Source organism: Pristiophorus japonicus, chromosome 5 (genome assembly GCF_044704955.1).
Source record: "Pristiophorus japonicus isolate sPriJap1 chromosome 5, sPriJap1.hap1, whole genome shotgun sequence".
Taxonomy (NCBI): Eukaryota; Metazoa; Chordata; class Chondrichthyes; family Pristiophoridae; genus Pristiophorus; species Pristiophorus japonicus.
This window is the reverse complement of record NC_091981.1, coordinates 163,743,901-163,767,305: the sequence shown is the minus strand read 5'-3', so window position 1 is coordinate 163,767,305 and position 23,405 is coordinate 163,743,901. Positions and strand designations below refer to the sequence as shown.

Below are 23,405 nucleotides of genomic sequence, written 5' to 3'. Positions count from 1 at the left end.
CAGGGGATAAGCCCTCTGGTGGTTAGACATAGTAATTACAGGTTTACATACATAACAGTGTCCAATTAAAAACAAGGGCATACAAAGTGGCCAAAACTAATGGGAGGACAGAAGATTGGGAAGCTTTTAAAAGCCAGCAAAGCATGACTAAAAAAATGATGAAGAAAGGGAAGATAGACTATGAAAGTCAATTAGCATGAAATATCAAAACAGATGGCAAGAGTTTCTATAGGTATATAAAAAGGAAAAGAGTGGCTAAAGTAAATGTTGGTCCCTTGGAGGACGAGGTCAGGGAATTAGTAATGGGGAACATGGAGATGGCAGAAACTCTGAATAAATATTTTGTCTCAGTCTTTATGGTGGAGGACACTAACAATATCCCAACAGTGGATAGTCAAGGAGCTATAGGGGGGAGGAACTTAACACAATCACAATCACTAAGGAGGTGGTACTCAGTAAGATAATGGGACTAAAGGCAGATAAATCCCCTGGACCTGATGGCTTGCATCCTAGGTCTTAAGACAAGTAGCGGCAGGGATTGTGGATGCATTGGTTGTAGTTTACCAAAATTCCCTGAATTCTGGGGAGGTCCCAGCAGATTGGAAAACTGCAAATGTAACACCCCTATTTAAAAAAGGAGGCAGAGCAAAAGCGGGAAATTATAGACCAGTTAGCCTAACATCTGTGGTTGGGAAAATGTTGGGAGTCCATTATCAAAGAAGCAGTAGCAGGACATTTGGAAAAACATAATTCAGTTAGGCAGAGTCAACATGGATTTATGAAAGAAAAGTCATGTTTGACAAATTTGCTGGAATTCTTTGAGGATGTAACGAACAGGATGGATAATGGGGAACCAGTGCATGTGGTGTATTTGGACTTCCAGAAGGTATTTGATGAGGTGCCACATAAAAGGTTACTGCACAAGATAAATGTTCATGGGGTTGGGGGTGATATATTAGCATGGATAGCGGATTGCCTAACTAACAGAAAACAGAGAGTCGGGATAAATGGTTCATTCTCTAGTTGGCAATCAGTGCCGCAGGGATCACTGCTGGGACTCCAATTATTTACAATCTATATTAATGACTTAGGAGGTGGTGTACCGTAGCCAAGTTTGCTGACTTGTAATAGGAAAAGTAATATGTGAGGATGACACAAAAAATCTGCAAAAGGACATAGACAGGCTAAGTGAGTGGGCAAAAATTTGGCAGAGTATAATGTTGAAAAGTATGAGGTTATGCACTTCGGCAGAAAAAAAAATCAAAGAGCAAATTATTATTTAAATGGAGAAAAATTGCAAGTGCTGCAGTACAGTGGGAACTGGGGGTACTTGTGCATGAAACACAAAAGGTTAGAATGCAGGTACAACAAGTGATCAGGAAGGCCAATGGAATCTTGACCTTTATTGAAAAGGGGATGGAGTATAAAAGCAAGGAAGTCTTGCTACAGTTATACAGGGTGTTGATGAGGCCACACCTGGAATACTGCATACAGTTTTGGTTTCCATATTTAAGAAAGGATATACTTGCTTTGGAGGCAGTTCAGAGAAGATTCACTAGGTTGATTCTGGAGATGAGGGGGTTGACTTATGAGGAAAGGTTGAGTAGGTTGGGCATCTACTCATTAGAATTAAGAAGAATGAGAGGTGATCCTATCGAAATGTATAAGATTATGAGGGGGCTTGACAAGATGGATGCAGAGAGGATGTTTCCACTGATGGGGGAGACTAGAACTAGGGGGCATAATCTTAGAATCAGGGGCCACCCATTTAAAACTGAGATGAGGAGGAATTTCTTCTCTCAGAGGATTGTAAATCTGTGGAATTCGCTGCCTCAAAGAGCTGTGGAAGCTGGGTCATTAATAAATTTAAGACAGAGATCGACAGGAGGATTTCCTGGATGCATAAGGGATGATTTTTTAGACCAATATGTCGAGGAACCAACTAGGGGGGAGGCCATCTTAGACTGGGTGTTGTGTAACGAGAGGATTAATTAGCAATCTCGTTGTGCGAGGCCCCTTGGGGTAGAGTGACCATAATATGGTGGAATTCTACATTAGGATGGAGAATGAAACAGTTAATTCAGAGACCATGGTCCAGAACTCAAAGAAAGGTAACTTTGAAGGTATGAGGCGTGAATTGGCTAGGACAGATTGGCGAATGATACTTAAGGGGTTGACTGTGGATGGGCAATGGCAGACATTTAGAGACTGCATGGATGAACTACGACAATTGTACATCCCTGTCTTGCGTAAAAATAAAAAAGGGAAGGTGGCTCAACTGTGGCTATCATGGGAAATCAGGGATAGTATTAAAGCCAAGGAAGTGGCAATCAAATTGGCCAGAAATAGCAGCGAACCCGGGGACTGGGAGAAATTTAGAACTCAGCAGAGGAGGACGAAGAGTTTGATTAGGGCAGGGAAAATGGAGTACGAGAGGAAGCTTGCAGGGAACATTAAAATGGACTGCAAAAGCTTCTATAGATATGTAAAGGAAAAAAGGTTAGTAAAGACAAAAGTAGGTCCCCTGCAGTCAGAATCAGGGGAAGTCATAACTGGGAACAAAGAAATGGCAGACCAATTGAAGAAGTACTTTGGTTCGGTATTCACTAAGGAGGACACAAACAACTTTCCAGATATAAAGGGGGTCAGAGGATCTAGTAAGAAGGAGGAACTGAGGGAAATCCTTATTAGTCGGGAAATTGTGTTGGGGAAATTGATGGGACTGAAGGCCGATAAATCCCCAGGGCCTGATAGTCTGCATCTCAGAGTACTTAAGGAGGTGGCCTTGGAAATAGCGGATGCATGGACAGTCATTTTCCAACATTCCATTGACTCTGGATCAGTTCCTATCGAGTGGAGGGTAGCCAATGTAACCCCACTTTTAAAAAAAGGAGGGAGAGAGAAAACAGGGAATTATAGACCGGTCAGCCTGACATCGGTAGTGGGTAAAATGATGGAATCAATTATTAAGGATATCATTGCAGCGCATTTGGAAAGAGGTGACATGATAGGTCCAAGTCAGCATGGATTTGTGAAAGGGAAATCATGCTTGACAAATCTGGAATTTTTTTTGAGGATGTTTCCAGTAGAGTGGACAAGGGAGAACCAGTTGATGTGGTGTATTTGGACTTTCAGAAGGCTTTCGACAAGGTCCCACACAAGAGATTAATGTGCAAAGTTAAAGCACATCAGATTGGGGGTAGTGTGCTGACATGGATTGAGAACTGGTTGGCAGACAGGAAGCAAAGAGTAGGAGTAAATGGGGACTTTTCAGAATGGCAGGCAGTGACTAATGGGGTACCGCAAGGTTCTGTGCTGGGGTCCCAGCTGTTTACATTGTACATTAATGATTTAGATGAGGGGATTAAATGCAGTAGCTCCAAATTTGCAGATGGCACTAAGTTGGGTGGCAGTGTGAGCTGCGAGGAGGATGCTATGAGGCTGCAGAGTGACTTGGATAGGTTAGGTGAGTGGGCAAATGCATGGCAGATGAAGTATAATGTGGATAAATGTGAGGTTATCCACTTTGGTGGCAAAAACAGAGAGACAGACTATTATCTGAATGGTGACAGATTAGGAAAAGGGGAGGTGCAACGAGACCTGGGTGTCATGGTACATCAGTCATTGAAGGTTGGCATGCAGGTACAGCAGGCGGTTAAGAAAGCAAATGGCATGTTGGCCTTCATAGCGAGGGGATTTGAGTACAGGGGCAGGGAGGTGTTACTATAGTTGTACAGGGCCTTGGTGAGGCCACATCTGGAGTATTGTGTACAGTTTTGGTCTCCTATCTTGAGGAAGAACATTCTTGCTATTGAGGGAGTGCAGCGAAGGTTCACCAGACTGATTCCCGGGATGGCGGGACTGACCTATCAAGAACGACTGGATCAACTGGGCTTGTATTCACTGGAGTTCAGAAGAATAAGAGGGGATCTCATAGAAACGTTTAAAATTCTGACGGGTTTAGACAGGGTAGATGCAGGAAGAATGTTCCCAATGTTGGGGAAGTCCAGAACCAGGGGTCACAGCCTAATGATAAGGGGTAAGCCATATAGGACCGAGATGAGGAGAAACTTCTTCACTCAGAGAGTGGTGAACCTGTGTGTCTCTACCACAGAAAGTTGTTGAGGCCAATTCACTAAATATATTCAAGAAGGAGTTAGATGTAGTCCTCACTACTAGGGGGATCAAGGGGTATGGCGAGAAAGCAGGAATGGGGTACTGAAGTTGCATGTTCAGCCATGGACTCATTGAATGGCGGTGCAGGCCCGAAGGGCCGAATGGCCTACTCCTGCTCCTATTTCTTATGTTCACAGATGTTTCAATGAAGAACCCGATGTTCCAGTCCTAAACTCCAATTGAAGGTGTTAAGTATGGAAAAACTCCACAAGACTGAGTACTGTGAGCTAAAACTGATGTGACTTTAGTCTCTTTAATACAACTCGAGTGCGTAAGCAGTATGGCAGACAACCTTTTATACTCCCTTGCACGAGGTGTGCAGGTGACTCTTGGACCTCCAACAGTTGCGCCCTCTGGTGACAAGTCTTACACAGTTACAATGTTTACACACAAACATCACTCCCATCAAAGTCTTTGATCCAAATTATTTACAATTTCAGACGATCCGGGGCCCTACACTCCCTTGGTGATCGTCTGAGTTCAAACTCTGGCATGGGTGAGTTGGTCAGACCATTGCTGCACTGCGATGGGGCTGGTCTAACAGGACTGTTGGGAATGGTGGGTTCATCCTCTTGTTTGACAGTGAGGTCGATTGCTGGTTGGGTGTGCGTTGGTGGATCGGTGATAATGATGTCCTCTTCAGTCGTTCTTGGTTGTCGGTGAACCGCAGTTTGGTCTGATCCAAATGCTTTCTGCACGTTTGTCCATTTAATAATTTGACTATAAACACTCTTGGCCAAGGAGGGGAATACACAGTGCCAGTGACCCATTTAGGACCATGACCGTAATTAAGGACAAACATAGGGTTGTTATCAATATCGTGTGATACAAAACGCACGATCGTGGTACATGTTTTGCCGGTGACGCCGGGTTTCCGCATGATCATTTAGATCCGGGTGGACTAGGTAGAGCCTGGTTTTGAGTGCTCTCTTCATTAACAATTCTGCAGGGTGAACTCCAGTGAGAGAGTGGGGTCGCGTCCGGTAGCTGAGCAGAAGCCAAGATAAGCGGGTCTGCAAGGAGCCTTCCATCACGCGTTTCAAGCTCTGCTTGATAGTTTGGACTGCCCGTTCTACTTGGATGTGGGCTTAAACGGGGCAGACATAATATGCTTGATGCCATTGCGGGTCATAAACTCGTTGAATTCCGAGCTGGTGAAACATGGTCCATTGTCACTGACAAGGACATCGGGCAAGCCATGGGTGGCGAACATAGCCCAGAGGCTTTCAATGTGCTAGATGACATGATTGCACATTCAATCCATTTAGACTCCACATCCACTACAACTAAAAACATCTTTCTGAGAAAGACGGCAGCAAAATCTACGTGGATCCTGGACCACGGTTTGGAGGGCCATGAGCACAGACTCAATGGAGCCTCCCTTGGTGCATTGCTCAGTTGTGAGCATGTGTTGCACTGGTGTATGCAGGACTCTAAGTCTGAGTCAATGCCGGGCCACCAAACATGTGACCTGGCTATAGCCTTCATCATGACTCTGCCTAGGTGGGTATTGTGTAGGTCGTGTATAAACATATCCCTACCTTTTTTTGGTAAAACCACGCGATTACCCCATAAGAAACAATCTGACTCCACATCTTTGAGTCAGTGAAATGGCTTAATTTCATCTTGCATTTCCCCGGGAACGGCCAACCAGCTCCCATTGAGGACACAACTTTTTACAAGTGAAAGCGCAGGATCCTGGCTGGTCCAGGTCCTGATCTGGCAAGCAGTGATGGGTGACCCCTTGCTCTCAAAAGCATCCATGACCAGAAGCAAGTCTGTGGGCTGCAACATTTCCACCCCGGTAATGGGCTATGGTAGCCGACTGAGGGCATCAGCACAGTTCTCAGTGCCTGGTCTGTGGTGGATAACATAGTCATAGGCGGACAATGTTAGTGCCTATCTTTGGATGCGGGACGAAGCATTGGTGCTTATACCTTTGCTTTCTGAAAACAGCGAAATGAGTGGTTTGTGGTCGGTTTCAAGCTCAAACACAAGACCAAATAAGTATTGGTGCATTTTCTTAACCCCATATACACATGCTAATGGCTCTTTCTCGACCATACTGTAGGCTCTTTCAGCCTTAGACAGACTTCTAGATGCATATGCAACCGGTTGAAGTTTGCCCGATACATTGGTTTGCTGTAACACACAGCCGACCCCATACGAAAATGCATCACAAGCTAGCACTAATCATTTACATGGGTCATACAGTACAAGTAACTTATTAGAACAAAGTAGGTTTCTGGCCTTCTCAAAGGCTGTCGCTTGAGATTTACCCCAAACCCAGTCATCACCCTTATGTAGCAACATGTGCAACGGTTCCTGCAAATTGCTTAACCCAGGTAGAAAGTTACCAAAATAGTTGAGGAGTCCCAGGAACGAATGCAGCTCCATCATATTCTGTGGTCTGGGTGCATTCTTGATGGCCTCTATCTTTGAGTCTGTGGGTCTGATGCCGTCTGCCGCAATCTTCCTCCCCAAAAATTCGACCTCTGGGGCCAGGAAAACACACTTGGAGCATTTCAGCCTGAGTCCCACTCTGTCTAGTCGACTTAGAACCTCTTCCAGGTTGTGCAGGTGTGTTCAGTGGTGTCACGACCGGTGATCAAGATGTCGTCTTGAAACACAACGGTGTGCAGAACCAATTTTAGCAGACTCTCCATGTTCCTCTGGAAGATAACAGCAGCCAAGCTATTCTCAAAAGGACACCTGTGGTTATATAAACAGTCCTTTGTGCGTGTTGATGCACGTCAATCTTTTCAAAGATTCAGCCAGCTCCTGTGTCATGTAGGCGGAGGTTAGGTCCAATTTGGTGAATGATTTTTTTTCCCCCCCACCCCCTGCTAACGCTGAAAACAGGTCATCCGCCTTGGGTAGCGGGTACTCATCTTGTAACGAGACTTGGTTGATTGTTACCTCCGCAAGTTCTGACCATGCCATCGCTTTTCAACATGAGAACGATCGGACTGGCCCACTCGTTGAACTCGACTGGCGATATGATTCCCTCTCATTGATGTCTGTCCAGTTCGATCTCGACTTTCTCCTTCATCATATATGGAACCACTCGAGCTTTGTGATGAATGGGCCTTGCTTCGTGGACTAGATGAATCTGCACCTTGGCGCCTATGAAGTCGCCGATGCCTGGTTCAAATAGTGACGGAAACTTGCTGAGCACTTGGGCACATGAGGCATCATCCACTGAAGATAGTGCTTTGATGTCGTCCCAGTTCCATCGAATCTTTCCCAGCCAGCTTCTGCCGAATAGTGTTGGGCCATCGTCTGGTACAATCCACAGTGACAAATCATGCACAGCTCCATCATATGATACCTTAACTGCCACACTGCCAATGACTGGTATGAGCTCTTTGGTGTAGGTGCGCAGCTTTGTTTGAATTGGGCTCAGTTTGGGCCTTTGTGCCTTGTCGCCCCACAGTTTCTCAAAAGCCTTTTGGCTCATAATTGACTGACTCACCCCCATGTCCAACTCCATTGATATTAGAATACCGTTCAATTTGACTTTCAGTATGATGAGGTGGTGAAGGTGTGTACCCCATACACTTCTTCCTCAGGTTGAATTGCCTCTCGTTTGTTCTGCGTGATCCGCACCGGATCGATCATCCTCTGCCGACTCTGCCACGTGGTGAGTCGCAGCACTCTTGCACATTTGCTGGAGGTGCCCCATTGTTTTGCAGCCTTTGCACACGTAGTGCTTGAATCGGCATTGATAGGCTCGATGATTACTCCCTCAGCGCCAACATGATGGTAATGGATTTGCATTCACACCCGATGGCAGACTCCGAGTCATCCTAGGTCTTGCAGCTGCAGACGTGTAAGCCCTGCCATATGCAGTTCTGCCTGCTAGCGATGTTATTTTATGTACAGTACTTGCCAGTGAGCTTCAATGCTGGGAAGATATCTGTCTGGTATTATCGCTCATGGATATGAATGCCTGGCCTATCGTGATGGCTTTGCTCAGGTCTAGGGATTTGGCAGACAGCAGCTTGCGAAGAATGACCTCGTGGCCAATGCCAAGCACAAAAAAGTTCCTCAGCATTCCCCCCAAAAATTCCCGCAAGGCGTCTCAGGTCGATGACATAACTCGCCACATCCTAGCCCTCGGAGTGGTGGTGCATGTAGAAGCGATACCTGGCCATTAAGACCCTCTCCTTCGGCTTGAGGTGGTTCCGAACCAGCGTACACAACTCTATATGTCTTCTCCGCTGATTTCTCTGGTGCTAGCAGATTCTTGATGAGGCTGTATATTGTGGACCCACACACAGTGAAGAGAATCACCCTGCTCTTGATCATTTTATCGTCCCCATCCAGCTCGTTGGCCATGAAGTACTAGTCGAGACGCTCAACGATGGCTTCCCAATCATCACCCTCTACAAATCTCTCTAAAATATCAATGGCAGCCATGACCGCGTGAAAGTTCGTAATCTGTTACTTGTCGCCAATTGTTAAGTATGGAAGAACTCCACAAGACTGTGTACTGTGAGCTAAAACTGATGTGACCTCAGTCTCTTTAATACAACTCCAAGAGTGCCTAAGCAGCATGACAGACCTTTTATAATCCCTTGCACAAGGTGTGCAGGTGACCCCCCCTTGGCCTCCAACAGTTTGCCCTCTGGTGGTAAGTCTTACACATTTACAATGTTTACATACATAACAGAAGAGATGGTAGATGCTTGTGCGTGGATTTTGTTAACATGTGATGATCATTGCACATCAGCCATCACACGGGCTTGATGGCGCTAGGCCTTTGTCCAGTGGTAAGGGTTAACCTGCTCTGCTGCACGGACCGAGTGCGCACACATATGCAGTGTGGGCTGGCCTGTGCTGCCCCTGGGCCCTCGGTTCTTCTGGGCCAAGTGGTACAACCGTGGCTAACAAGAGAAGTTAAAGATAGTATTTGAACAAAGTAAGCGGTTATAATGTTGCCAAAAAGAGCAGTAGCCTGAGGATTGGGAGGATTTTAGAATTCAGCAAAGGACGACCAAGAAATTGATAAAGAGAAGGAAAATAAAATTTAAGAGTAAACTAGCAAGAGACATAAAAACAGGCTTTAAAAGAGGCTACAGGTATGTAAAAAGGAATATTAAAAGTAAATGTGGATCCCCTTCAGGCTGAGCCAGGAGAAATGGAGAATAAGGAAATGGCAGAGAAATTAAACAAATACTTTGTCTTACGGAAGACACGGAAAACCTCCCAGAAATAGTGGCGTACCAAGGGTCTAGCGAGAATGAGGAACTGAAAGAAATTAGTATTAGTAAAAAAAAACCTGGAGAAATTAATGGGACTAAAAGCCGATAAATCGCCTGGACCCGATGGCCTACATCCTCAGGTTTTGAAAGAGGTGGTTTTTGAGATAATGGATGCATTGTTTGTCATCTTTCAAAATTCCATAAATTCTAGAATGGTTCCCGCAGATTGGAAGGTAGCAAATATAATGGTGCAATTTAAGAAAGGAGGGAGAGAGTAACGGGGAACTACAGACCAGTTAGCCTGACATCAGTAGTAGGGAAAATGCTAGAATCTATTATTAAGGACATGGTAACAGGGCACTTAGAAAAGAATAATAGGATTGGGCAGAGTCAAACAGATTTATGAAAGGGAAATCATGTTTGACATCTGTTAGATTTTTTTGAGGTTGTAACTGGCAGGATAAGGGGGAACCAGTGGATTTGGTGTATTTGGATTTTCAGAAGGCATTCAATAAGAGATTTCAAGGGGATATGGACAGGCTAAGTGAGTGGGCAAGAACATGGCAAATGAAATATAATGTGGAGAAATGTGAATTTATCCACATTGGTAGGCAAAATAGAAAAGCAGAGTATTTTTTTTTAAATCGAGAGACACTGGGAAATGTTAGTGTTTAGAGGGACCTGGGTGCCCTTGTACACAAATCACTGAAAGTTAACATACAGGTACAGCAAGCAATTAAGAAAGCAAATGGTATGTTGGCCTTTATTACAAGAGAATTTGAGTATAAAAGTAAACATGTCTTACTGCAATTATATAGGGCCCTGGTGAGAGCGCACCTGGAGTATTGTGTACAGTTTTGGTCTCCTTACCTAAGGAAGGATATAATTGCCAAAGAGGGAGTGCAATGAAGGTTCACCAGACTGATTCCTGGGATGGGGAATTGTCCTATGAGGGGACATTCTCTAGAGTTTAGAAGTATGAGGTGTGATCTCATTGAAACATACAAAATTCTTACAGGGCTTGACAGGGTAGATGCAGGGAGGATGTTTGCCCTGGCTGGGGAGTCTAGAATCAGGGGTCACAGTCTCAGAATAAGGGATCGGCCATTTAGGACTGAGATGAGGAGGGCAGCAGCAGCCAAGTTCATGGCACCATGGCTGACTCTGCTGCACAGGAGGGCAGGAAAATGAGTGGGAGAGCAATAGTGATAGGGGATTCGATTGTAAGGGGAATAGATAGGCGTTTCTACGGCCGCAACCGAGACTCCAGGATGGTATGTTGCCTCCCTGGTGCAAGGGTCAAGGATGTCTCGGAGCGGGTGCAGGACATTCTGAAAAGGGAGGGTGAACAGCCAATTGTCGTGGTGCACATTGGTACCAACGATATAGGTTTAAAAAAAAAAAAGGGATGAGGTCCTACGAGACAAATTTAAGGAGCTAGGAGCTAAATTAAAACGTAGGACGTCAAAAGTAGTAATCTCGGGATTGCTACCAGTGCCACGTGCTAGTCAGAGTAGGAATTGCAGGATAGCTCAGATGAATACATGGCTTGAGCAGTGGTGCAGCAGGGAAGGATTCAAATTCCTGGGGCATTGGAACCGGTTCTGGGGGAGGTGGGACCATTACAAACCGGACGGTCTACACCTAGGCAGGACCGGAACCAATGTCCGAGGGGGAGTGTTTGCTAGTGCTGTTGGGGAGGAGTTAAACTAATATGGCAGGGGGATGGGAACCAATGCAGGGAGACGGGAACCAATGCAGGGAGACAGAGGGAAACAAAGCAAAAGACAGAAAGGAGATGAGTAAAAGTGGAGGGCAGAGAAACCCAAGGCAAAAAACAAAAAGGGCCACTGAATATATAGGGGCTGCAGGAGGGGTCAAAACTAAAAATCATGGTTTAAAAACTAGTATTAAAACACTCTACCTAAACGCACGCAGCATTCGAAATAAAGTAAATGAGTTGACGGCACAAATCATTACAAATGGATATGATTTGGTGGCCATTACAGAAACGTGGTTGCAGGGGGGCCAAGACTGGGAATTAAACATACAGGGGTATTTGACGATTCGGAAAGATAGACAAGAAGGGAAAGGAGGTGGGGTAGCTCTGTTAATAAAGGATGATTTCAGGGCAGTTGTGAGAGACGATATTGGCTCTCATGAACAAAATGTTCAATCATTGTGGGTGGAGATTAGAGATAGTAAGGGGAAAAAAGTCACTGGTGGGCGTAGTTTATAGGCCCCCAAATAATAACTTCACGGTGGGGCGCGCAATAATCAAGGGAATAATGGAGGCATGTGAAAAAGGAACGGCAGTAATCATGGGGGATTTTAACCTACATATCGATTGGTCAAATCAAATCGCACGGGGTAGCTTGGAGGAGGAATTCATAGAATGCATACGGGATTGTTTCTTAGAACAGTATATTACAGAACCTACAAGGGAGCAAGCGATCTTAGATCGGGTCCTGTGTAATGAGACAGGAATAATAAACGATCTCCTAGTAAAAGATCCTCTTGGAATGAGTGATCACAGTATGGTTGAATTTATAATACAGATTGAGGGTGAGGAAGTAGTGTCTCAAACGAGCGTACTATGCTTAAACAAAGGGGACTACAGTGGGATGAGGGCAGAGTTGGCTAAAGTAGACTGGAAACACAGACTAAAAGGTGGCACAATTGACAAACAGTGGAGGACTTTTAAGGAGCTCTTTCATAGTGCGCAACAAAAATATATTCCAGTGAAAAAGAAGGGCAGCAAGAGAAGGGATAACCAGCCGTGGATCAAATTAAAAACCAATGCGTATAAGGTGGCCAAGGTTAGTGGGAAACTAGAAGATTGGGAAAATTTTAAACAACAGCAAAGATTGACTAAGAAAGCAATAAAGAAAGGAATGATAGATTACGAGGGTAAACTTGCGCAAAACATAAAAACAGATAGTAAAAGCTTTTACAGATATATAAAATGGAAAAGAGTGACTAAAATAAATGTTGGTCCCTTAGAAGATGAGAAGGGGGATTTAATAATGGGAAATGTGGAAATGGCTGAGACCTTAAATAATTATTTTGCTTCAGTCTTCAGTGGAAGACACAAAAACCATGCCAAAAATTGCTGGTCACAGGAATGTGGGAAGGGAGGACCTTGAGACAATCACTATCACTAGGGGGGTAGTGCTGGACAGGCTAATGGGACTCAAGGTAGACAAGTCCCCTGGTCCTGATGAAATGCATCCCAGGGTATTAAAAGAGATGGCGGAAGTTATAGCAGATGCATTCGTTATAATCTACCAAAATTCTCTGGACTCTGGGGAGGTACCATCGGATTGGAAAGCAGCTAATGTAACGCCTCTGTTTAAAAAAGGAGGCAGACAAAAGGCAGGTAACTATAGGCCGGTTAGTTTAACCTCTGTAGTGGGGAAAATGCTTGAAGCTATCATTAAGGAAGAAATAGTGGAACATCTAGATAGGAATAGTGCAATCAAGCAGACGCAACATGGATTCATGAAGGGGAAATCATGTTTAACTAATTTACTGGAATTCTTTGAGGATATAACGAGCATAGTGGATAGAGGTGTACCGATGGATGTGTTGTATTTAGATTTCCAAAAGGCATTCGATAAGGTGCCACACAAAAGGTTACTGCAGAAGATAAAGATTCGCGGAGTCAGAGGAAATGTATTAGCATGGATAGAGAATTGGCTGGCTAACAGAAAGCAGAGAGTCAGGATAAATGGGTCCTTTTCGGGTTGGAAATCGATGGTTAGTGGTGTGCCACAGGGATCGGTGCTGGACCACAACTGTTTACAATATACATAGATGGCCTGGAAGAGGGGAAAGAGTATAGTGTAACAAAATTTGCAGATGACAAAAGATTAGTGGGAAAGCAGGTTGTGTAGAGGACACAGAGAGGCTGCAAAGAGATTTAGATAGGTTAAGCGAATGGGCTAAGGTTTGGCAGATGGAATACAATGTCGGAAAGTGTGAGGAAATAAAACAGTAAAAGGGAATATTATTTGAATGGGGAGAAATTACAACATGCTGCGGTGCAGAGGGACCTGGGGGTCCTTGTGCATAAATCCCAAAAAGTTAGTTTGCAGGTGCAGCAGGTAATCAGGAAGGCGAATGGAATGTTGGCCTTCATTGCGAGAGGGATGGAGTACAAAAGCAGGGAGGTCCTGCTGCAACTGTATAGGGTATTGGTGAGGTCGCACCTGGAGTACTGCATGCAGTTTTGGTCACCTTACTTAAGGAAGGATATACTAGCTTTGGAGGGGGTACAGAGACGATTCACTAGGCTGATTCTGGAGATGAGGGGGGTTACCTTATGATAGATTGAGTAGACTGGGTCTTTACTCATTGGAGTTCAGAAGGATGAGGGGTGATCTTATAGAAACATTTAAAATAATGAAAGGGATAGACAAGATAGAGGCAGAGAGGTTGTTTCCACTGGCCGGGGATATAAGAACTAGGGGGCACAGCCTCAAAATACGGGGGAGCCAATTTAAAACCGAGTTGAGAAGGAATTTCTTCTCCCAGAGGGTTGTGAATCTGTGGAATTCTCTGCCCAAGGAAGCAGTTGAGGCTAGCTCATTGAATGTATTCAAGTCACAGATAGATAGATTTTTAACCAACGAGAGAATTAAGGGTTTCGGGGAGCGGGCGGGTAAGTGGAGCTGAGTCCACGGCCAGATCAACCATGATCTTGTTGAATGGCGGAGCAGGCTCGAGGGGCTAGATGGCCTACTCCTGTTCCTAATTCTTATGTTATGTTCTTATGTAAATTTCTTCACTCAGAGGGTGGTGAATCTTTGGAATTCTCTACCCCAGAATGCTGTGGATGCTCAGTCGTTAAGTATATTCAAGACAGAGATCGATAGATTTTTGAATATGAAGGGAATCAAGGGACATAGGGATAGTGCAGGAAAAGGGAGTTGTGGTAGATCAGCCATGAGCTATTGAATGGTGGAGCAGGCTTGAGGGCGGAATGGCCTACTCCTGATCCTAATTCTTATGTTCTTATGATCTCCGCTATAATCTGTTGATTTGAATTGAACGTCTTAAAACCCAAACTTCACAACACAGATCACAAGATCTTTGTGTTCAGCTTAGATAGGCTGCATCCCAGAGTACTTAAGGAAGTGGACCTCGAAATAGTGGACGCATTGGTGATCATTTTCCAACATTCTATTGACTCTGGATCAGTTCCTATGGACTGGAGGATAGCTAATGTGACACCACTTTTTAAAAAAGGAGGGAGAGAGAAAACGGGGAATTATAGACCGGTCAGCCTGACATCAGTGGCGGGGAAAATGTTGGAATCAATGATTAAAGATGAAATAGCAGCGCATTTGGAAAGAGGTGACAGGATCAGTCCAAGTCAGCATGGATTTATGAATGGGAAATCATGCTTGACAAATCTCCTGGAATTTTTTTGAGGATAAACTAGTAGGGTGGACAAGGGAAAACCAGTGGATGTGGTGTATTTGGACTTTCAAAAGGCTTTTGACAAGGTCCCACACAAGAGATTAGTGTGCAAAATTAAAGCACATGGTATTGGGGTAATGTATTGACGTGGATAGAGAACTGGTTGGCAGACAGGAAGCAGAGAGTCAGAATAAACGGGTCCTTTTCAGAATGGCAGGCAGTGACCAGTGGGGTGCCGCAGGGTTCAGTGCTGGGACCCCAGCTATTTACAATATATATCAATGATTTAGATGAAGGAATTGAATGTAATATCTCCAAGTTTGCAGATGACACTAAGCTGGGTGGCGGTGTGAGCTGTGAGGAGGATGCTAAGAGACTGTAGGGTGACTTGGACAGGTTAGGTGAGTGGGCAAATGCATGGCAGATGCAGTATAATGTGGATAAATGTGAGGTTATCCACTTTGGTGGCAAAAACAGGAAGGCAGAATATTATCTGAATGGTGACAGATTAGGAAAAGGGGAGGTGCAACAAGACCTGGTTGTCATGGTACATCAGTCATTGAAGTTTGGCATGCAGGTACAGCAGGCGGTGAAGAAGGCAAATGGAATGTTGGCCTTCATAGCTAGAGGATTTGAGTATAGGAGCAGGGAGGTCTTACTGCAGTTGTACAGAGCCTTGGTGAGGCCACACCTGGAATAGTGTGTTCAGTTTTGGTCCCCTAATTTGAGGAAGGACGTTCTTGCTATTGAGGGAGTACAGCGAAGGTTCACCAGATTGATTCCTGGGATGGCAGAACTGACATATGAGGAGAGACTGGATCAACTGGGCTTGTATCCACTGGAGTTGAGATGAATGAGAGGAGATCTCATAGAAACATATCCAATTCTGACGGGATTGGACAGGTTAGAAGCAGGAAGAATATTCCCGTTGCTAGGGATTTCCAGAACCAGGGGTCACAGTCTAAGGATAAGGGGTAAGCCATTTAGGACAGAGATGAGGAGAAACTTCTTCACTCAGAGAGTGGTTAACCTATGGAAATCTCTACCGCAGAAAGTTGTTGAGGCCAGTTCGTTAGATATATTCAAAAGGGAGTTAGATATGGCCCTTACGGTCAAAGGGATCAAGGGGTATGGAGAGAAAGCAGGAAAGGGGTACTGAGGTTGAATAATCAGTCATGATCTTATTGAATGGTGGTGCAGGCTCGAAGGGCCGAATGGCCTGCTCCTGCATCTAATTTCTATGTTTCTATGTTTACTTCAAGGCCAGTATAATCGCCTTCATTTAGCCACTGACTGCAAATTCCGGGCCTTTGAATTTATGTGAAGCATTAGTTTGAGCACACTTGGTATGTTGAATGCAGTGTTGGGCACCCCATTAGAGGAAAGATATTAGAGCCATGGAAAAAGTACAATGAATATTTACTGCAGTTATATCAGGAATGAGATTATAGTTATGAAGAAAGGTTTGAAGGATTGGGGCTTTTATCACTGAACAGAGAAGATTAAGAAAGGGATATAATAGAGCTTTTCAAAATTATGAAACTATTTGAGCGGTTAAACAGTGAAAGATTATTTCCATTTGATGGTGAATTTAAAACAAGGAAGTATAGATATGATTATGAGAAATGAAAGAGGAAATTAGAAGAATTATTTCACGCAGAGGTTTATTCGAAAATAGAATGTAGAAGCTATAACATAACTTAAAAGGGAATGACTAAACAAGCATGTCCACATTCATCAAGAAGGGTTGGGTGCTGGACCACTCCTCGATTAGACTGCGTGCCTCAACATTGGGTTTGCCCTCACTTGCTTTTTTTCCCCGTGATTACTTTCCTCCTTATCTTGAAAAGGCTGGCAAATACTTAAAGAATACTCTCAAGCTTTTTTAAAGGCCAAAAAAAAATGCATACCTATGTACCTTTAAATGTTTACAACCTTTTAAATGTTTGCAGAAGCCCATAAGGACATTCTGCCCACACGTGAGTCGTGCTCCCTGCACCTGGGCCAAGGTGTGCAAGGAGCATACATTCTCATGTTTTAAATGACCTGATCGAACAAATTCAGATGATGTCAAGTCACTGTGCTACTTGTATGCCATGCATGCGAACTGCAGTGGTACCAATGTCTTTGTGACAGGAATGTGCAATTGGCCCACTTTCTTTGGAAAGCAAAAATAGAAGCTAATTTCCCAACATGCATTTGCAGAAGGCATTTTTAGCATTGTAACTTTATTAAAAGAGCTAAGCCCCAAAGTTCCTTCAATACCTGTGTGTATAAATTGCAGGGAATGGTGAAAAAAAAGGGCAGAAAGCTGGATTCACTGAGTCTCTGCCCTTTTTTGTGGCATCAACGATCATTAATTGTGTCAGTTCTGCAGCCTTTACCAAGTATGTTTTCATGCTGCAGCTGTACTTTGATTTCCAGTAATATCAACTGGTGGAAATGGTGCCCATATTGTCAGCTTCCTAATGGCAACTACAAGAAGAATCAATTTTAAATAAAACATTTCCTTGTCAGTCAGTTTGTCCAGAACAGCCCGTTTTATCTTGTTAAAGTGGTGAAGTGCTGCTCCAAAATTTCAGGCCCCTTGCAGGGCAGATGCCCAAGGAGCGCCATACATGGCATAGGTGCCTCTCTTTTATTTAAATGATCGCATCCCAATGATTTGGGACAGGGTTAGTGTTGTGGCAAACTGGCAGGTGAAGTTTCCCCCACCCAACAATTTCAGGGGCTCTGTTCATAATCTACAAAACACATCACAGAGAGTAAATCCATAAACTATAGACAAAAAACTCTATTTATGGTACATTGGTAATTAGTAAAATTGTGAACAGTATGGAATTGGGATTTAAAAAAATCAAGGCCCTGCCACAGCTAACAAAATGGTAAACAGGCTTGATGGGTCTTTTATTCCAATATTCCTCGTCATGGATGTGGAATTGATTCCCAAAAAATGTTTTTTCACAGGAGCAATTAATTCTTGCAATAAGGAATTGTGTAAACACTTGATTGGGAATTATACTGGTAGCCATATCTCACACACACACTCATCACCATTAACTCCGTGTATGGTTGAATATTTTGTGTAAATACTTTTGCAGATAAGGGATTATTTAGGCAGAACTTTCAGGTGATTAAATAGGTGGGAGAATGTACATGGTCTGTGATGGAGTGGGCTTGATAAACTGTATGCCTTTCTTTTTTCCTGCTTTTCTATGTTCCTACAAATAATAGTGAAAAATAAATTCAAATTCAAGTTAGATTCAGTAAGCAGACATACTTTGCAAACTCTTCAAGACGAAATTGGAAAATGTCCTAAAACAGTGATGCATTTCAAAATAGATGATGATGCTACAGCAATTTAGCCTTGTATTGAAATTAGGGCATTGGCTGTACACTCTTTCTCTCTCTTTCCCACCCCCACTGATAGCCCAGAAGAGGGCAAAGATTAGCACTCATCAGCTCCCTTTAAAAAGGGAGCACAAAAATAATTGTCAAATCTCAGGTTCCAGCCCACATTCCAGGTCTAGTGGGCTTAGTTTCAGACTAGATAGTACACTGTTCTCATCTCATGTAGCGGTCTGTCCATGGATCCCGAAAGTTGATAAGGCCTCTCGGCCTTGCAGCCCTCTTACCTGACCGTGCTCGCCACTGACGTGGGTAACTCTCTTTGGGGTGGTTGGAGCCAAGGCCATAAGTCTGGTGTATCCAACTTTCAACCTATTTCCCAGACCCTATGCAGCACTTCTGGCAGGAGTACACTGGAGGGCCTGTGGAAATTTGGGGTCCATATCTTCAAATCTTCCAAACTACACCTGGGAAAACTTTGCATATTTATTCATATGCTTCAGTATTCAGATTCAATCTTCATTAAACAAAACAAAAAAAACAAGTGAAAGCTATTTTTGTGTGTATGTTCAGGTACTACAATCATGCTGCGCCTGTCCGAAGGCAGTTGAAGTTATGGTCAATTCATATGAGTTCATTCAATCTACCTCAAAATGGAGACAAGCTATACCTGATATCATCTTACAGGTAATTCTATTTGAATTCTGTTTCCTTTTTTTGAGAATTCTACATCTAACAGAACAAAAAAAGCCAATAATGATCAGATTAGAACAAATAGTTTCTGCAAGTTAGTCACCATCAAACTAAACTCAATAAATTGAAATGGGTCAATGCACATGCAAGTATGAGACCAACATTAACCAGCTGCTAGCAAGTTTTGTTATATTATTTTGGAATTTGAGACCTGATTAATGTTAAAGTGGGCAGATGCTCGTTTTATGCCCCAAGAAGTCAGAGGAGTGTAAAACAAGCGTCCGACCTGAAACCGCCCCATTCCTGCCGGGCAGACTAGGTTAAAATCAGGGCAGAGGTCTCTGGAAGGCAACTTCCTTTCTGCCGTGAGATTAAGATGCAGTAGACTATGTGGGGTGAGGGTGGGACAAATTTTAACCTTCTCCACCAGTGTTGGGGAAGCATATCGGCCACCGATTTCAATGGGGTGAAAATCGAGCGAGCGCTAAAACAGGCTTCTTTGCAAATACTGCTCAATTTCTGTTCATGGCTATGAATAGACAATAAATATAGAGATGATTAAATTCTAAGGGATGTACTATTTCGTGAACAATTATATAAGCAGATTTACAGGAATGACATGATGTATGAAGATATTTAGTAATAATGACATGATACATGCAAATTGTAACTAGTATATCTGTAATATAATAAAATCAATATGTCTGCATTCACTTTTTGTCTGTCACACTTCAGACATAACATTGACATTACACTTCATGTGCCACATTCTGGCATCATATTACCAACAAAATATATTGTGACTCTAATTTAATATTCCAAAAGCAGTGAAAAATCAAAACTCAAATCAGAACAATGTGATTATTAGCAGCAAAGAGAATCTAGCAACAAAACCAGTCAAATCACTGCTAAAGAAAATTTTGTTTGTTTGAGCCACTATCTTGAATTAAAATATTTCCATCGCTAATAATTCACAAATAATAGTAACCTTTAGAAAATAGCTAACAAGCTCCAGCATCTCATACACAATTTCAGACTGGGCTATTGACTCTTGGTTCAGGCATGTGCTGCCTTTCTAGCGTTGGACCCATAATCATGCTCGGACACCATAAGATCACCTCAGTCCAGTGTCCCTCCTACTGTTGCTTGTGAAGTAGACAAAAAACAGACAGACCAGGTTTCAAATAAAATTAAATGAATGAAGCGAAGTTAAAGCTAAAATCACACCAAGCGCACAGTAATCCAGCCCGTCCTCCTTGCGCCCCCCTGAACCTCGCCACGACCCCCTCCCTCGGTTTGGGAACCTCTGATTTAGAAAACCAGTCTGTGACCTATGTTATTTGCTTGGCTTTGCAGCAACACTGGACGTTTTATAAATCTTTGTTTGATGTCTGTGGAAGATCTCCACGCTCTCTGATGCACCTGGCCAGATGTACTATTCGGGCAGTGTTACGGAAAAGGTGTTACAATACAGTGCCAAAACTTAACATCCCATCTCGACTGAAACAGTATCTTCTATTAGAACCAGAAGGTATGATCTACTGAATATCAGAATTTCAATTTAACTTTGGCAAGTGAGTCTGCAAAGGATTTTACAAAAATATCAATTGAACCTTTCCTTATTATCATTTAGATTTTCTTTGAGTTAAATTGACATTACACAAAGTTAATGGCCTGTATTTTGCTGTCAGCGGCGAACAAACAGCGCTCGCCATTCATTACACTTATAGCTGCCCACAAACTTCTCGTGGGCTTTTGAGTGGCAACTTATGGTTGTTAGAGATCCTTTCAGCATGGCATCCTCTAGAGGGGATCTGCGGCATATGTGAGCAGATCAAGCAACAGCGTGTCTCTTCAGCTAATCAGATGGAAGAATTTTCACAAACATGCAATTTAAAACAGGAAGTATAAATTAGAATATTTAATTCAATGCAAAACAGAGTACAGATTGTGAAATAAAGTGAGGGAAAGAAAGATGGGATTGAGAGAGATAAAGGAGACAGAAAAAGAAAAAAAATATATATATTTTAAATCTCCAATAATTAAAATCTGAAGGAATAAGACTCCACACTTGTAAAAGTATTTTTTTCATGCCAGAGAAGTTAGTTGGTAGTAATTTTTAAAGAATTAAAGAATTATTGTGCATTTATACCTGAATGCACCAGCCCCAACTTTTTCTGGCCTGTTTAGTGGGTAATTAGTGGGTAAGTATCGCAACTTCATGCTCTTCATGTATTTTAATGCCGAGTCTTTCGGCAAGGTACTGGTGTAGCAAAGTTTGTGGAAGAGCAGGACAACTTGGAAAACAACATCCACAATTCCACCATTAAATGCGTATGTGCGGTCGCCAGAAGTTGCTGTCCGATTTACTCCATAATAACGATGAGTGCTGATAGCCTCACCATTATTCTTAATGCAAAATCCGGGCCATCGGATTTTGCTTGAAGTTTTTCTGGGTGTTAACTGCATGTGCCTATATATTTTGGATGAAAGTAATTTTTAAAGAGAATGAGCAAAAGTGATTGCTTAGAATATGAAACACACAAATACACAGTAATTTGTATATGGTTATATTCTATTACATTTTGTCAAGAAAATCATAATTACAATAAATGTTTTGTGTGCCATTAAACAAAATGAAGGGTTTAACAACAAAAGCTCATTTGGCCATTTAAGTTCACATCTTCCAACAGATTGTTTACAATATTATGTGTCTTTGGATCTGCCTATTGTACTAATTTCCTAAGGGAGGCAAACAACCACAGATAACATTTCAAAGAAACCGTTAAATTATCTCCCTGATCAAGTTAAAGGTTCCAGGATGTTACTCTAACATTATTGAATCCTGATATTCCCACAAATATGACATTATATCAAATATTTTATCATTTTCATATGTAGTCCTACTTGAGACTTGTTAAATTTATACTATATTCTGCTACCACAGATTAACGCCATAGTCTGTTCTGCCCAAACCATCACATGGTGGTGTGGCTCTAATCACCAAATCACACCGTAGTCTCTCCCCCTACTTCTCTTTTACCATCTTCTCCTTCAAGCCCTTCACTTTGTTCCACCCCTTGTGCCTCTCCTTTAAAATCCTTGTTGTCTATCATCCCCCACTCCAACCCCCAAGCTTTTCATCGAGATATCCTCCAATTGTTCCTCCCACAGACTCTGCACTGAACTCCTCCTCAACCTGGGTAATTTCAATCTCAACTCGCCTTGCCCCCTCTCCTCTGATTTCACTGCAATTTTGATCTCCTTTAATCTCTCCCTACATAAATCGCTCCTACTCATATTCACGGCTACTCCCTCATCTTCATTATCGATCACAGACAAGGCCATCTCCAACTACTTCCTGACATTCCTCACCACCCACATCCCTCTTCCAACCCAACTTCCTTCTGCATCCAACCCTGGAAAATCTCTCCCACAAGTCACTTACAACTGCACTATTAAACGCCCAACTGTGTGGCCTGGTCCTCTGTTTTCCACAATACGTCTATAGATGTCAATCTGTTCAACCACTTCCTCTGCTACACATTTGATGTTCTTGTCCCTACCAAATCCAAACTCTTTTCAATGCTATTCGTTCCTTCTCAGACAGTTTTCCCAAGTTGATGGGGACCACATTGGTTCTCGGTCCCTTAAAACATCAAATTTTAAATTCTCACGGCCCGGCCCTTCCCTTCCCTTTCTCATCCAGCCCGACAACTCACAGAAGTCTGCGCTGGCCTCTTGTGCATCCCTCCTTCCCTTCACCTCACCATTTGCGGCTGCGCCTTCAGTCATCTAGATCCCACGCACTGGAATTCCCTCCTGTAAATTCTCCGCCTCTCCATCTCCCTCTCCTCCTTTGAAGCACCCCTTAAAACATATCTTTCATCAAACGTTTGGTCACTCCTTCCTAATATCTCATTCTTTGACTCAGCATCAAGCTTTAGCCGATTACTCTTCAGAGCACTTTGGCACATTTTGTTACATTAAAGATATTATATAAATTCAAGTTACTGTTGTTGATGTCTTGTGATCACAGTTTAACTGCTTAACGATTGGTAACAGCAGAGAATTCTGTCCTGCCTCAGCCATTCTCTTTTTTTGTACAAGAATAAAATATCTTGAAATATTAGTTATATTACTACTAGGATGCCATGTGTATCTTTATTATTGTAACATTAAAGAAGTATATATGTTTTAAAAATCCTAAATAAAATTATATCCTGGTGTCTTTTTTCCTCAATTTCTCTTTCCACATTTACCGTCAGATTTTATTTTATATTACTTTGACATACCATAGATTTAAAGTTTTATTTTATATTAATTTTTACTTATTTACTCGAAATGCATATATTTTTCTCGCCTGATTTTGTGGCTGTGATTCATATCTCTGACATTCTAACTCTGGCTGGCTGAAAATTGATTTCAAAGATTTGTTCCTGAGCCATTTGAGAGCACGTAATATTTGACCTGATTATATCATTGGAGTAAACAGGTCAGACTCGGATCTTGTTTTGGGCTGCCCTTCAAAAACACTAAGGTGCCTGACAAGACAAC

General features: G+C 42.9%; 1 protein-coding gene across 2 annotated transcripts in view; it reads left to right on the top strand.

Moving 5' to 3' along the window:
• Window positions 1–22,983, top strand: part of asb4 (ankyrin repeat and SOCS box containing 4) — a 93,489-nt gene extending 70,506 nt beyond the window's left edge. The window contains exons 4-5 of one of the 2 annotated variants that reach the window (XM_070881059.1): window positions 18,729–18,842; window positions 20,205–22,983. In XM_070881059.1, the coding sequence (XP_070737160.1) occupies window positions 18,729–18,842; window positions 20,205–20,393 (303 nt within the window). In that variant the 3' untranslated portion in view covers window positions 20,394–22,983. The remainder of the gene's footprint in view (window positions 1–18,728; window positions 18,843–20,204) is intronic. The other variant, XM_070881060.1, reaches the window with a different exon arrangement.
• Window positions 22,984–23,405: the final 422 nt, after the last annotated feature.